This window comes from Cetorhinus maximus, chromosome 24 (assembly GCF_964194155.1).
Source record: "Cetorhinus maximus chromosome 24, sCetMax3.hap1.1, whole genome shotgun sequence".
Taxonomy (NCBI): domain Eukaryota; kingdom Metazoa; phylum Chordata; class Chondrichthyes; order Lamniformes; family Cetorhinidae; genus Cetorhinus; species Cetorhinus maximus.
This window is the reverse complement of record NC_135902.1, coordinates 13,151,059-13,168,355: the sequence shown is the minus strand read 5'-3', so window position 1 is coordinate 13,168,355 and position 17,297 is coordinate 13,151,059. Positions and strand designations below refer to the sequence as shown.

At 42.1% G+C, this 17,297-nt stretch overlaps 1 protein-coding gene across 1 annotated transcript in view; it reads right to left on the bottom strand.

The window, feature by feature from the left end:
• Positions 1-17,297, bottom strand: part of gsg1l2b (gsg1-like 2b) — a 178,691-nt gene that overhangs the window by 154,560 nt on the left and 6,834 nt on the right. The window contains exon 3 of the mRNA XM_078570601.1: positions 6,108-6,260. Coding sequence (XP_078426727.1) covers positions 6,108-6,260 — 153 coding nt within the window. The remainder of the gene's footprint in view (positions 1-6,107; positions 6,261-17,297) is intronic.

Genomic DNA, 17,297 nt, shown 5'->3' with positions numbered 1-17,297 from the left:
GTAGATGCCAGTGTCGTAGATGTACTGGAACAGCTTGGCTAGGGTTGTGGCAAGTTCGAGAGCACAAGTCTTCAGTACTATTGCTGGAATGTTGTCAGGGCCCATAGCCTTTATAGTATCCAGTGCCTTCAGCCGTTTCTTGATATCATGTGGAGGGAATCGAATTGGCTGAAGATTGGCATCTGTGATGCTGGGGACCTCCGGAGGAGGCCAAGATGGATCATCCACTCGGCACTTATGGCTGAAGATTTTTGTGAAAGCTTCAGCCTTGTCTTTTGCACTGCTGTGCTGGGCTCCTCCATCATTGAGGATGGGGATATTTGTGGAGCCACCTCCTCCTGTGAGTTGTTTAATTGTTCACCACCATTCATGACTGGATGTAGCAGGACTGCAGAGCCGAGATCTGATCCGTTGGTTGTGGGATCACTTAGCTCTGTCTATCACTTGCTGCTTATGCTGTTTGGCACACAAGTGGTCCTGTTTTATAGCTTCACCAGGCTGACACCTCATTTTTAAGTATGCCTGGTGCTGCTCCTGGCATGCCCTCCTGCATTCTTCACTGAACCAGGGTTGATCCCCTGGTTTGATGGTAATGGTAGAGTGGGGGATATGCTGGGCCATGAGGTTACAGATTGTGTTCGAGTACAGTTCTGCTGCTGGTGATGGTTCACAGCACCTCATGGATGCCCAGTCTTGAGTTGCTAGATCTGTTCGAAATCTATCCCATTTAGCACAGTGGCAGTGCCACTCAGCACGATGGAGGGTATCCTCAACATGAAGGCGGCCATGGAAGGTGTGTTCATGTTGTGGCCCGTGAGATGATCAATCAGCCTGTGAATTCTTCCATAACTTCATACTATTCTCCAAAGGAAGATGTGAAGATATGAAAGCCCCACCAAGTTGAGACAGTTAGACAGGAAGTTTGCCCAGGATTTTTGCAACGACAGCCTCCAATAATGGAGGAGGAGGCCAGAATCCAGAAATCCTGCACCTGAACCTGGCACCTACCATTTTTGCAGGGGTGGGAATGGGCCTCGGTCAGGATTCGCACACGCGCGTTTTGTGGAGTCAGCTGCCTACACTCATGTGATTTTGGTGTGAGAGATGTCTGAAACCTGACATGCACAGATTAAACCTAGCAGGAGCAGGCCTGAACAGCAGTGAGATAATGACTGGATCGTTTGCTTTCAGTGTTGGTTGAGGAGTAAATGTTGAACAAAATACTCCCCTGCACTTATTTGAAATAGTGTTGAAGAACTTTTACAATTACTTGTTAAGGCTGACAGGGCCTCAGTTTAATGTCTCATGCAACACACTCTCAGAGTTGCAGTGGGAGTGACAGCCTGGTGTATATGCTCAAGACCCTGGAGTGGGAATTGAACCCACAACCTTCTGACTCAGAGGTAAGAGTGCTAGCACTTGGAAGCATTCTTCCTAACAGCACAAAAGTGTTTGCATATTCAAGGCATGGTATTGCTTATGATCAATATTCTCATTATGGTAATTTCAAATTCTCATGTGCTGCTGTGCTGACCCAAGACACAAGGGATCTAGAGCATCTAATTCCTGAGAAATGCAATGGGAGCTGACCCTGCAATGACATCAGATAAATCTCCAATTCAGTCACATTGGAAATAAAGCAGATAGAATCATTACTTTTAATAGACCGGGGCTTAAAATCTGGTTCGAAATGGGATTGAAGACTTTTAAAATAAGAATAGACATAAGTGGTCAAGTATTTATGGAATGTGAATGTCTTAGAGTTGTGGGGCCGGTGGACTGTCATTGTTTAGTGTTGAATGATGTAGATTGTCCTGTCAGACTGAGATCATGCAGATTTTACTGGTGATGCTTTGGATAAGCGAAAAACTTCTATTCTGTGAAATGCTACCCACATTGACTCATCTCCCACAGGAAATTAAATGTTCATTTCAGCTGTGGAAGAGCTTCACAGCTTCACTCAATGCTTAATGCATGTATTTCCTGTGAATGTGCCCTGCATAGGTATCAGAAGGGGAAGCCTCAGCTCTCTTTCCACCAAGGACATTGAGGCTATAGCACCCGCACCATTGCTGGGATCAGCTAACTCAAGAGAGACAACGGGGTCCAGGTTTTGTTTTTAAATGCTGAATGGCATGTGTGCAGATTGGAGAAAGATTGATTCATAGAACAAATTAATTCATGAATAATTGGGATTGCCAATTCAGGCTGTTGACCTCCGTCCCTGTTATGGTGATGCCAGAGGTTCGTTTTCAGGCAGAAATGCTGGCTTGGCCTTCAGATGCTTTGGTCTCTGTGAATGTCATGGCAATGGCATTGTTCCACTTGGTGTTTGGGCCAAAGCTATTGAATTTTGCTGCAGAAGGGTCAGGCAATTTTGAGGTCATTCCAATTTATTTAAAGCAGTTTTAAAATATAGCTTGCTTGGGAAGCATTTGAAGTCATTGAAAGGGTGGTTTGATTGTAAACACATTCCAATTGGAACCTAAGGGAGATAGAGAGTGAAATGTGAGCAATAGTTTGCATGGTTAGAGTTGTTGGGGCTATAGGCAGAACTATTGTTGTCAACAATAGTCTAGTCTGGGATGAGCACTCGGTACGTCATAACATTCAAGGCTATGGGCCAAGTGCTGGTAAATGGGATTAGGTAGGTAGGTCAGGTATTTCTCACATGTTGGTGTGGACTGGATGGGCCGAAGGGCCTCTTCTGCACAATGTGATTCTGTGATTCTATGAACATTATTTACCAATTAATGAGCTGAAGGATAGAGCAATTGGAAAGTAGAGTTCTTGTGCTTGTGGAGATTAGTGAGGATACATAGAAGGTGTGTGCCAGGTACATAGATTACAGGGGAGATAGGGATTGTCTGAAGAGAGAGCATGTCAATGAGGAAAAGGTAGACAGAGGAGATGGAATTGGGGTTACAGTAAGGAAAGGCAAGGAAAGTAGTAGAGTAATATGTCCAATATGTTTTAGAAAGTATATTATTGTAAAGGTATTAGGAAAAGGGATTGGTCAGAAGTGAGAGTAGCTTAAGCAGAAAAACTGGGATGGCAAAAACTGGGGAATGAATAGTGCAATTTATAAGCAGTGGGGGTGAAATTGGATCTCTTTGCACCTGTTTCTCAGACAGAAAATGGGATGCAAAGAGATCCAATTTAGGTGTCGAACCATCATCACCTGAACAGTGTCAGAAAGAAATTTGATATATTCGTGTGGGGACTGTAGAGGTGTCCCTGGTGGCTGCCAAGCTTCTTAAATATGCCAGTAAAAGGCCTAACACCTGTATTACAACCCAGTCCAGAAATTAGCTTGCCCTGAACACGCCAGGTTGTTTGGTCTACATCTGAACTAACCACTGTTCTTTAAAGGTCCATATTAAAACTGCTGGATATTGACAGTCACTGCTTACCCTCCCACTGGACTTGCCTTGAGTCCTCAGATACCATTGCAACCAACCAACCTTACTTCCACACAAAAACAAAAAATAGCTGGAAAAACACAGCATCTGTCAGCTATTTTTGTTTTTGTTTCAGATTTCCAGCATCTGCAGTATTTTGCTTTTAACCTCAACCTTACTTCCATCTGCCAATGGCTGGCAAACTACCTCTGGGACAACGATTTCCTCAGATGCAAGGTTACACTATTACTGACATGGTTTTGCACCAATATTAACATTGCACCAACTTTTCACAGAGCTGTAAAATGTCCTTGAATCGCCTTGCTGTTTTGAGAGCCTTCTTTTCAGACATTTCAGTTACCCTCCATTCACTTTGTACAAGTTTAAATCTTAACTACCTTTCAGGGTTGATTTTAAGTCACCCTCATGTCAGAATACATGAGGGTAGATATTTAAAATGGCACACGTTACTGACTAGCCCTGGAGCTGCTGATTTTACCATCTGCTGAGCCAGTGGCATGAACCCTCAGTCAAAGTGAACAGAGGTGTGAAACCTGTGCATGGTTGACCACTTCTTCTGTAGACTATTTCAACAATCAGCCCGGATACAACAAGCTTAAGTCACCACTCTAATTCAGGTGAAGTGTTTTGTGTTTTATTCACATTTGATCTCATCCTTCTGGAATATCGCCTCCTCAATTACTACATTAAAAAGTCCAAGGCCATCGCTTCAAGGACCATTCCTGTCAACCTACTGATCGCTCTCCATGGAGAGAAGCTTCCCTTTCATAACCCTGAATATGTGCACTCTCATTCGACTGCCTTGGCACATTTAAAAGTAATGCTGCAGGCTTTATTTTCCCCATCAGTTAGTCATATTCTTCTCCGCGACATCTATTGTTGAAGTTAAGCAGTCATAGTAGTGAAAACCAGCACTTTATGTGGGACTCGAGGGATTACCTGAGCAGATTGCTGTCTTCAGCATGACTCCTGCCATTAAAAAGTGTCGTTATCTAGGACACATCAACGATTTTGTCATTCCTACTGTTTGTAAACATTTATCATATTGTTGGACTCAGTAACTCCTCCAGGCCAGTTTTGATCAATTAAGTATTCTTGGAAAAATAGGACAGACACACCCACTTGAGTCAGACGATATTGTCACACCAGAATTGATCATTTGCAAAATGGATGCAGTCTTTAAAAGTTGTGGAACTTGGTATTTTCTGCCTGGTAACAAGGCAGGAAGAAATGAGATTGTCTCACTGTGGAAGGAAGGAGAAAGGTTCTGAATGTGGATGACTTATAGCCACTATTTATTCTGAAGGATGAGTTTCTCATTCTCCACAGCGTTATGATTAATGGGTTTTATAAGATTGTCATGTTTTAAACTGTTTAATTTAAGGTAAAATGGAGTGAAGAAGTCATGTGACCTGTTCAGAATTCTACCCGACAACAAGCCTGGGTCACTTGGTTGTTATGGGGACAAGAGGGGCCCCAAGTCAAAAGACTTGCTGAACAAGGTGCAAAGTTTTCACATCTGAAAACAAAGGCAAGGGCAGCTGTGCTGACAGTGAATAGTCTTTCAATTTCCAGGTTTTTGGGCAGAAGAGGAAAGAGCGAGAGAGGAAAATGACTGCAGTTAGTGTGGTTAGCAGAGAGAAGAAGCTGCCGAGTTCTCTGTGAGATAACACAGCAGGATGCTGAAGGGAGCATGGGCTCTGGTCGAAGAGACACATCCTGTAGCTAACTAAAGAACCTGGATGATTTGTCCTGATATAGTCAGACAGGGAGAAGAACCATCGAGCAAGCTTTACTGTCACTAGTGGATTTGGAAACTTTCCAAAAACTGAAGGATCTTTAGATGGGCACTTGAAGTTACTATCTGGCGAAATGGAGAAACACAAATGCATTGGAAGCTGGGAGTAACTGTAGACTGCTTCTTATAAGGACTGTAATTCCAAGGAGAGTGCAGCATAATGTATATCTGAGGCATGGGTTATCAGTTGTGTTAAAGTAATAACAAGGGTTAACTTTTCTGTAACTTAGCATATAAGTTGCCTACAAAAATAGTGTTTAGTCATGTTGTTTTTAGTTTGTTTGCTACAGTAAAAGTCTAAACACTTGAAATCTTGTTGTGGATCCTTCATTTACTGGAAATTCAAAATCTTCTATAAAATTATCAGTCTCTACAGGCATCGTAACAACTGACCCTAAATAAATGAAATCCTGGAAAATTTAAAAGGCTTTTCTCAGATCCAGACAAGCGCAGGTGAGCCATCTAATTTATTAACAGGTTACTCTCATGGAGACTCTCATGTCCCCATTGAAAGGGACCAACTTATTACCTTGTTCCAGTTAATCCGGTTATCCCTGTTTCCTAATAAACATTTAAATATATGTTTTGGTGTCATCACTAACCAGTTATATGTATCCCCCATTGTCTTTTTTGACAATGCACATGTTTGTCCCAGTGTCACCATTAGCAGGGTGAGCTGTGACACACAGTCCTTGTTAACTAGTTAACTGTGGACTGGTTATGCACATTGCCAAAGACTAAAACCTGTGAACAGCCGGTTCAGAGTAATCACTTAACAGTATTGCTTTAAGCTGTGCAAAGCTATGTCGTTCCTTCGAACTCGGATCATAAATAAACTGGAATCTGTTGTTTCTCAGGAGACAGATAGTAAATAATGAAATAATTACCTGATAGGACGGTGAAGATGGCAGCGAAGGCATTCAGTTTTAAGCCATCAATCACATTTGTGTAGTGGCAGATCTCGATGCACATGAGGCTGAGCCCAACAACCAGCAAGAGGATATAAAGAATCTCTGCCACAATGGACAGCCAGAGGACACCTAGAAGAAAAGATAAAACAAAACAAATAAATCACCTGAAGCAATTTCTCATTATGAAAGATTTAAGTTTCTAATCAATGAATTATAACCATTCCTGACCTATGCGTTAATGTATGATTGCACAGATTGTTTTCCCCAATAGCAGAGCTGTTGAGTTGTGGTGTTGACCTTGGCTGGAATGCTCCCATATAAACAGCTAACACTAACTGCCTGGGCTTACCCCCTAAATAATAGGCACTTAGCAGTGGTAACTGTGACTGTTAACAGCACAGTTGTACAGCTCAATGTCTTTGCGAAGAAAAGGGGTGGGGGGGGGGTGGGGGGAACATCATAGGGGAATGAGAACATCATAGTCATCATATGACTATAATCTATAATTGCGAGCGAGAAGCAGAAATTGACACAAATTATGTTTAAGAGGTGATGATTTTGCAATGTTATCTACTCCTTTGCTCCATGCAGTTTTTTTAAAGTAATTGTAACAAGTCTAGTGAGGTAACCAAAAAGAGATATGAAGTGGAAATCTCTATACCAAGTGGCAGGAGTGCCTGTTGGATTATTATTGTTCTTTTTGTTCAGAATGCTACATGTAAATAATCAGTCGCACGCGTCATTACGATCCCATCTCTTGGCCCAAACCCAGCGTTTTTCCCTCCGCTCGGAAAGTTTGGGATTGCTGCCAGGGAGATTAACAGATCCATCTGTACTGGCGGGCTGCATTCCACCTATTCCAGGGACAATGTGATTTTCAAGCAGTTACATGTATACAATGCCAATTCTTGTGCATGTGAGTCTCTATTAAACCCTGAACCAATGGCTGGAGAGGCACATTAGATATCCACCATCTCCCAATGCAGCTAACAATCCAAGATTTTGCACTTTGAACCATGATCAGAGAAAATGCATTGACTGTGTGAGGAAAACCAGGCACAGATAGGAGTGGCAAATTCACTATTGAGTGCTATTTTGCAGCTTTGTGCAAACAGAGCTTTGGCTTTAAGCTCATGGTGAGGTTGACTACAGAAATCCCATTCACTGACTTGGCACCATCTCAGCCACCCACTCTCTCCAGCTCCTAGAATGAACTGAGATGTCATGAGTGACCACACTGCCAGAGTCTCCAAGTTTAAAAAAGATGAATTATGCAGTGAATTCACCTTTGTGTTTTGATTAAAGTTCCAGATTCAGATACAGGTCAAATCTCATTCAAAAATAACACTGAATAATTATCGCTCTCAATCAATCCTATTTTTATCAGCATTTTAACATTTTTGAGGGCATATTTATCTGAAGAGTGACTGCTGTGACATTACCAGGAAACCTGGTTTTAGGCAGACTTCAAGAGGCCAGCTGTTTTGAGAGCTGAATTGACATTAAAGAATTAGATAAAACTAACCCAGGGTACTTTAGCATCCACTGTGTATGTTAATTCAGTTGGCATCAGTCCGCCCCCTCAGTGCCAGGTCCTCTAATAATTTTGTCAGTGACAAAAATAAATATATTTGATGGAAAGAGAGGAAGATAAAATGGAAATCTGTATGAGGATTATTTGTAATGGCTTGATATTTCCAAGACATAATGATGCTATGATACATTCTGCATGGTGATTTACTCTGATTGCTCTCGCAGTCAGTTGAAGTCCAGTTACACTTGTTTCTTTTATTATTTCAATTCGTCCATTTTCATTTGAAAAAAAAAATACAAATATGTTGTTTAGTGTCTGTACAGGGAAATATATTGATGCCTTGGGACTGTTGTGTGTATACTGAGAGCAACAAACTGCTTGTTAGGAGCTTCCAGGTAATTTGGAAGCTGTCTTGATCAGTTAAGCTAATTTATCCATTGAGTAGTTGAGCCAGTTGAGTAGAGGCCAACAACATCTGAGGTTTGCTCCCTGCTGTGTATTGAGTTAGCTGATTTCAGCTGTCACAGTGATGGAGATGTTACCCAGTGCCCTGCGTGAAAGAGCAAGGAAGCAGCTGGGGTTCTTGTTCTTGTTCTTAGTTATCTAGTGATCTGCTCGAGGTACATGTGTACATGTGTGTGAATGGAATCAGGAAAGAGCTGATCTTCCATGACATCCACAGTGAAATAACCCCAATCCTTACTAAAGGTTATGCTTGAATAATGAACATTCATGGAATCTACTCTAGCAATGAGTCAATGTCTTAAGAACAGGGTGGAAACAACTGAAGAAGAAAAATACATTGTTTGAGGGTTGATTCTCTGGTTGAACTAGATTGTAGAATATTGAGAATCCTGTTTAACTGAGCTGGTTGTTCAGATGCTACCCTATATGCAGCTTTTAAAAAGGGGCTGTTGTTAACTTGTGAAACAAAGAAACATAAAAATAAGAGCAAGACTATGTCATTTGGCCCTTCAAGCCTGAATTCAATATTATCATGGCTGATCCTCTATCTCAATGCCAAACTCCTGCTCCCTCCCCATCCCCTTGACATCGTTAGAGTTTGGAAATCTATCTGTTTCTTTCTTATATATATTCAGTGACTTGGCCTCCACAGCCTCATGTGGTAGGGAATTCCACAGGGTCACCACCCTCTGAGTTAAGAAGTTTCTCCTCATCTCAGTTCTAAATGGTCTACCCCATATCCTGAGACTGACCCCATTGTTCTACACCCCCTAGCCAAAGGAAACATCACCCCTGCATCCAGTCTGTCCAGCCCTGTCCAGGATTTTATATGTTTCCATGAGATCCCCTCTCATTCTTCTTAATTCCAGTGAATACATGCCTAGTCGGCCCAAACTCTCCTCATATGACAATCCTGCAATCCCAGGAATTATGGCAAGTATATCCTTTCTTTGCTCTGCACTGGAGTGCTGCTTTGGGCTGCAGTAGAGTGCTTAAGTTGGAGTTTGGTGACTGAGGGAATTTAAGGGTTAATTTCTGTCTAAAGTCTAGTCTTCCTTTAATTTAGTAAACAACTAAAAGTGGCTGTTTGGGTTGGAAGAACGTGAGTTTTAGGTCAGCTTTAAAACAGGGTTTATATTGGCTCTGCTTGCAGCAACAACTAGTTAATTAGATAACTGGCTTAAACAGGTTGTCAGAGGCTAGATTCAGAGAGTATAAAAACAGCCATCTTACAGTGCTGACTTTGTCTGCACTGGAGTGCTGCCTTGGGCTGCAGTAGAGTGCTTAAGTTGGCGTTTAGTGACTGAAGGAGTTCGGTGAGGAGGGAATGATGTGATCCTTTGAGTACCGTGAGTATGGTTGGGTAAGTATTTACTACTTTTATCGCTTAAAGTTTTTAAGGTCTTATTTTATTGTTCATCGTTTGTAAGGGCTATATTCTATAACATTGAGCAGCAGGGAAGAAGGGCCCTAGAGTAATTGATATTATTTAATATTAAGGATCTTCCAAAAGGTTTCTTTTAATTTAAAGGGGTAAATCATGGCAGGAGAGCTCAAAGCCATGGTGTGCTCCTCCTGCTCTATGTGGGAAGCCGGGAACATTTCCAGGCCTTGGGGTGAGCATGTGTGCGGGAAGTGTCTCCAGCTGCAGCTCCTGGCAGCCTGGGCTTCAGAGCTAGAGTGGCAGTTGGGGACACTATAGAGCATCCGTGAGGCTGATTGTATCATGGATAGCACATACAGAGATGTGGTCACACCGCAGGCTAAGAGTCCACAGGCAGGAAAGGAATGGGTGACCACCAGGCAGACCAAGAGGACTAGGCAGGCAGTGCAAGAATCTCCTGTTCCTGCTATTCCCCTGAAAAACAGATATACCGCTTTGGACACTGTTGAGGGGAATGGCCTCTCAGGAGAAAGCAGCAACAGCCAAATTTGTTACACCACAGTTGGCTCTGCTGCACAGGGGAGGAGTAAAATGTGTGGGAATGCAATAGTTATGGGGGATTCAATTGTAAGGGGAATAGATAGGCGTTTCTGTGGCCGCAAACGAGATTCCAGGATGGTATGTTGCCTCCCTGGTGCTAGGGTCAAGGATATCTCAGAGCGGCTAGAGGACATTCTGAAGGGGGAGGGTGAACAGCCAGCGGCTGTGGTATACATTGGTACAAATGACATAGGTAAAAAAAGAGATGAGGTCCTAAAAGCAAAATATAGGGAGTTAGGAAGTAAGTTGAAAAGTAGGACTTCAACGTAGTGATCTCAGGATTACTACCAGTGCCACGTGCCAGTCAGAGTAGAAATAGCAGGATATATCGGATGAATACGTGGCTGAAGAGATGGTGTAAGGGGGAGGATTTCAGATTCCTGGGACATTGGGACCGGTTCTGGGGGAGGTGGGACCAGTACAAACTGGACGGGTTACACTTGGGCAGGACTGGGGCTGATGTCCTGGGGGATTATTTGCGAGAGTGGTTGGGGAGGGTTTAAACTCATATGGCAGGGAGGTGGGAACTTATGCAAGGCGTCAGAGGAGGGGGAATCAAGGTCAAGAACAAAAGACAGAAAGGGGAATGAGAAAAGTGATAGGCAGAGAAACCAAGGGCAAGAATCACACAGGGCCTCAGTGAAAAATAGTGGGAACGAGACAAGTAATGTTAAAAAGACAAGCCTTAAGGCTTTGTGCCTTAATGCGAGGAGCATTCGCAATAAAGTGAATGAATTAACCGCGCAAATAGATGTAAACTGGTATGATATAGTCGGGATTACGGAGACATGGCTGCAGGGTGACCAGGGATGGGAACTGAACATCCACGGGTATTCAGTATTTAGGAAGGACAGTCTAAAAGGAAAAGACGGTGGAGTTGCATTGCTGGTTAAAGGGGAAATTAACGCAATAGTGAAGAAGGATATTAGCTCTGACGATGTGAAATCTGTATGGGTAGAGCTGGGAAACACTAAGGGGCAAAAAACGTTAGTGGGGATTGTATATAGACCCCCAAACTGTAGTGATGATGTTGGGAGTGGCATTAAAGAGGAAATTAGAGATGCATGCAATAAAGGAACATCCGTAATTATGGGTGACTTTAATATGCATATAGATTGGGCAAATCAAATTAGTAATAATACCATAGAGGAGGAATTCCTGGAGTGTATACAGGATGGTTATCTGGACCAATATGTTGAGGAACCAACTAAAGAACAAACCATCCTAGACTGGGTATTGTGTATTGAGAAAGGAATAATTGGCAATGTAGTTGTGCAAGGCCCCTTGGGGATGAACGACCATAATATGATATAATTCTTCATCAAGATGGAAAGTGACATAGTTGATTCTGAGACTAGGATCCTGAATCTTAATAAAGGAAACTACGATGATATGAGGCACAAGTTGGCTATGATGGATTGGGAAACAATACTTAAAGGGATGACGGAGGATAGGCAATGGCAAACATTTAAAGAGTGCACGGGTGAACTACAACAATTGTTTATCCCTATGTGGCGCAATAGTAAAACAGGAAAGGTGGCCAAACCATGGCTTACAAGGGAAATTAGAGATAGTATTAGATGCAGGGAAGAGGCATAGAAATTGGCCAGAAAAAACAACAGACCTGGGGACTGGGAGCAGTTTAGAATTCAGCAAAGGAGGACGAAGGGATTGATTAAGAAGGGGAAAATAGAGTACGAGAGTAAGCTTGCAGGGAACATAAAAACTGACTGTAAAAGTGGAGAGAAAAAGATTGGTGAAGACAAATGTAGGTCCCTTACAGTCAGAAACAGGGGAATTTATAATGGGGAACAAAAAAGTGGCTGACCAACTAAATACATACTTTGGTTCTGTCTTCACAAAGGAGGACACAAATAACATACCAGAAATGTTGGGAACACAGGGTTTAGTGAGAGGGAGGAACTGAAAGAAATCAGTATTAGTAGGGAAATGGTGTTGGGGAAATTGATGGGATTGAAGGCAGATCAATCCCCAGGGCCTGATAATCTAAATCCCAGAGTACTTAAGGAAGTGGCCCTAGAAATAGTTGATGCATTTCTGAGATTCTATAGACTCTGGAACATTTCCTACGATTGGAGGGTAGCTAATGTAACCCCACTGTTTAAAAAGGGAAGTACAGAGAAAATAGGGAATTATAGACCAGTCAGCCTGACGTTGGTAGTGGGGAAAATTCTAGAGTTCATTATAAAAGTTTTAATAGCTGAGCACTTGGAAAACAGTGGCAGAATCAGACAGACAGCATGGATTTACGAAAGGGAAATCATGCTTGACAAATCTACTGGAATTTTTCGAGGATGTAACTCAAAGAGTTGATGAGGGGGAGCCAGTGGATGTGGTTTATATGGAATTTCAGAAGGCTTTTGACAAAGTCCCACATAAGAGATTAGGGTATAAAATTAAAGCGCATAGGACTGGGTATAGTGTATTGAGATGGATAGAAAACTGGTTGGCAGACAGGAAACAAAGAGTAGGAATAAACGGGTCTTTTTCTGAATGGCAGGCAGTGACTAGTGGGGTACCACAGGGATTGGTGCTGGGACCCCAGCTATTCAAAATATATATTCATGATTTAGATGAGGGAACTAAATGTAACATCTCCAAATTTGCAGATGACACAAAGCTGGGTGGGAGGGTGAGCTGTGAGGAGGATGCAGAGATGCTTCAGTGTGATTTGGACAAGCTGAGTGAGTGGGCAAATGCATGGCAGATGCAGTATAATGTGGATAAATGTGAGTTTATCCACTTTGGTAGCAAAAACAGGAAGGCAGATTATTATCTGAATGGCTATAAATTGAGAGAGAGGAATGTGCAACAAGACCTGGGTATCCTTGTACACCAGTCGCTAAAGGTAAGCATGCAGGTGCAGCAGGCAGTAAAGAAGGCAAATGGTATGTTGGCCTTCATAGCCAGAGGATTCGAGTACAGGAGCAGGGATGTCTTGCTGTAATTATACAGGGCCTTGGTGAGACCACACCTGGAATTTTGTGTGCAGTTTTGGTCTCCTTATCTGAGGAAGGATGTTCTTGCTATAGAGAGAGTGCAGCGAAGGTTTACCAGACTGATTCCTGGGATGGCGGGACTGACATATGAGGAAAGATTGAGTCAGGTAGGATTATATTTGCTGTAGTTCAGAAGAACGAGGAGGGATCTCATAGAAACCTATAAAATTCTAACAGGACTAGACAGGGTAGGTGCAGGAAGGATGTTCCCGATGGTGGGGGAGTCCAGAACCAGGGGTCACAGTCTGAAGTTACAGGGTAGACCATTTAAAACTGAGATGAGGAGAAATTTCTTCACCCAGAGAGTGGTGAGCCTGTGGAATTTGCTACCACAGAAAGTAGTTAAGGCTAAAACATTGTCTGTTTTCAAGAAGGAGTTAGATATAGCTCTTGAGGCAAAAGGGATCAAAGGATATGGGGAGAAAGTGGGAGCAGGCTATTGAGTTCGATGACCAGCTATGATCATAATGAATGGTGGAGCAGGCTCGAAGGGCCGAATGGCCTACTCCTGCTCCTATTTTCTATGTTTCTATGTTTTCTATGTTTCTATCTAAGGAGATCAAAACTGTGCACAAGGTGTCTCACCAAGGCCCTTTACAGCTGCAGTAAGACATCCTTCCTCCTGTACTCAAGTCCTCTCACAGTGAAGGCCAACATGCCATTTGCTTCCTAACTGTTTGCTGCATCTACATGCTTGCTTTCAGTGACTGGTGTACAAGGACACCCAGGTCCCTTTGTACATCAACATTTCCCAATCTATCACCATTTAAATAATACTCTGCCATTCTGTTTTCCTACCAAAGTGGATAACTTCACACTTATCCACGTTATACTGCATCTGCTAAGTATTTGTCCACCCACTCAACTTGTCTAGATCGCCTTGAAGCTTATTTACATCCTACTCAGAGCTCAAATTCCCATCTATTTTTGCATTGTCAGCAAACTTGGAAATATTACATTTGGTTCTCTCATCCAAATCATTGATATATATTGTGAATAGACAATTGTGAAACACAATTAACTCATTCTCAGTTCTTCCTCCTCCATTTTTAATTTCTTGTCCTTCCTCAGAACCCCTCCTATTCCTACAACGTTCCTCACTCAAGTAGTTATATTTCCACTCTCTGTCAATTTTGCTAGCACCAGTAGGTGAACCCTAATGCCCTACACAAGAGGGCCCCTGATTCTCCAGTAGGCCCATTCACCACCCACAACACGTTGCAGCATTGACCCACTAAGCTACAGTGCCACTACCTATTCCTCCCAGGGCTCCTAGATTTAAACCTTACGATTAATGGATGGAACATCCCAGGTACTCAATCTTCTGATGTGTGCTCTAGGCAGGTGTCTGGCATCTCACCCAGATGACACAAAACTCAGAAATGCAGTAAACAATTAAATAATAGACTTCAGGAGGGTATAGACTGGGGAAAGGAGCAACACATGGCAGATGAAATTTAATGCAGGTGAAATGTGAAGTGACACATTTTGCTCAGAATAATGAGGATAGGCAATATTTTCTAAATGGTAGAAATTAAAGGAGCAGCACAAGGAACAGAGGTACCCGGCGATATATGAAAGCAACTTGTTGAAGGTAGCAGGACAAGTTGAGAAGGCCGTTAAAAGAGCATCCTTGATTTTATTAATAGAATACAAAAGCAAGGAAGCTATGCCAATCCTTTATAAAACACAGGCTGTGCCTCAGTTAGAAAATCATGTCCAATTCTGGGCACCACACTTTAGGGAGAATGGCAAGTCCTTAGAGAGGGTGCAGAAGAGTATTTCAGTTATGTGGAGAAACTGCACAAGTGGTTTATTCTCCTTAGAACATAGAAGGTAAAGAGGAGATTTGTTCAGGCATTCAAAATCATGCACTGTTTTCAGAGAGTAAATGAGGAGAGACTGTTTCCAGTGGCAGACGGGTTGGTGACCAGGTTGAAGATGATTGGCCTTAGAAGCAGAGGCGGAATGAGGAAACATTTCTTGCATAATGAGTTGCTGTGATCTGGAGTTCAAAGCCTAAAGGATGATGGAAACAGATTCAATAGTAACTTTCATAAGAGAATGAGGTAAATACTTTGAAGGGAAATAAATTATTGCACGACGGGGAAAGAGTATAAGAGTGGGACTAATTGGATAGTTCTAAAAAAGAGCCAGTATGAGCACAAAGGGTCAGATAGACTCCTTCTGTGCTGTATCTATTCTACAATGGTCAATGGGGGTTAGCCTCAGCCGAGACTGGTGATGAACCTCCAAATGATGTCAACTATATCTTAAATTTCCACAAGGGCATTCTATTGGGAACCCTGGCAGATTCTGATCGCCACACCCTCCCCACCTCTTTCCAATTACAGCTCCTCCAGCATTAATCAGATCAGGATCCTAATTTGCTCATACCTGGGTTCTTAATACACTAACTGTATGCGGTGAGTCATTGCTGAGAAATTCCAAAATGTATCATTTTTTCTTAATTGCAACCCTATTTATTTTCTGCAAGTGGTATCTAATGTTACGCAGTATGTGCAGCACACTGCTGCTATCATAGGACATTGATGTATGGTGCCGTAACTCCTGTAAATGACCATTTTCCTGTCAGCTGGTATGATGAAATCAAGTAACCTTTAAGGCAGTGATCAAATCTACAGGATGATGATGACAAACTCCCAGCTTATAAAGCATCCCAAACTTTCAGAAATATATGCAACTTAAATATTGGTTTGCATACTTGTCTGAGCATGGTCAAGAATGTGACAATCTCAGTGCTCTGACAGTGAATCAAATTGCATGCACTCTGCTCTGCTGGTTGATGATCATCAAAATCTATGCCTTGTATAGTAGTTTTATAACTGTACATGAGCATCTCTTAGCCTCTGTATAATAGATTAGTGGAGCTCCCATGGTTCTGTTTATCATTTATTTCTTGTCACTTGATCGTTTCCCATTACTGAAGACCCTGCAGCAGAATTAACTCATAGACCCAGCCTCAATTTTTGACCCTCTCTAAGAGTCAGTCTCCTCAGGTATAAGTTAGCGAGAAGGAAGGGGTGAGGGCCCAGCCTGCAATCAGGAAACTTAAGAATAGTTACTGCACCTACCAGTGCCAGGGAAAGATAGAGAGTTATCTCGGTCTAGTCTCGTAACGATCCAGCTTTAGTGATTAGAACTAATTGGCACAATCAAATTGGGAACTGTTGAATTAAACGCAGGGAATGTGAGGACTGGCAGATGTAAAGGTGGTAGTGATATCAAGTAGTAACATTGGGGAACAGAGAAATAAGGAAAAATGGGGAAAAACGCTTAGATTAAGAGTAAAGGGGGACATAACTAATCTCCCAGAGAGAAATAGCATTGTGATTCATACAATCTGCGTCAGCTTCACAGACAATTGCATGACATGACTGAAATTGCAAAAAAAAAACCAGACTAAATATGTCTTTCTAGTCCTGTGTGAACACTAGGCTTTGAATTATTAGATTTTAAACACAACTGATGATCAGGCTCAGCAGGCTACCTTTAATGACTGGTCTTGCTCACAAGCACAAATTAGAATGAGGAGATTAATTTTTCAATGGAAGCAAGATAGGAATAAGGTGGCCATGCATGATTCAGCAGGTGTTCTGCTGAAATAGGGTTAGAGAGATAATTTCAGCAAAGGGAGTGCTTTGCTTGGTGTGAGGTCTCCTACTTTCTTTGCAATAATCCTGAATCATGCACTATTGTCATAAATAAATGTCTTAAGGGGGATCTAATTTTTACAGTCTCTCAGTTAAACATGATTCTTCTGCTTTTCCCTGCTGTTGACCGTTGTGAGTTTGGTTCAAAGTTGTTCTCAGGATCTGCTCTGTTCTGTCCACAAACTTCTGAATTTCAAATTAGTTTGTGAATCAATAGCTGTTTATCAGGGAATAATTCATTATTGACTGGTTAATTTTATTCAATCATGTCTAAACCATCTGTAATAAATTGTCTGCAGCAACCTAGTGCAATTGTACAGTAATCTTGGCACTGTAAACATTTAGCTCATATTGTGCTCACATAAAAAAAGTGTTGTGATTCTCTTTAGTTGAAAGAAATCAGAGTTTGGCTGTACTTTTTTATTTCCTTCTCTTGCTAATTAAGAGCAGAAGTGATGAAAACTTTTCTGAATGGAGTCTGGAAGAGTA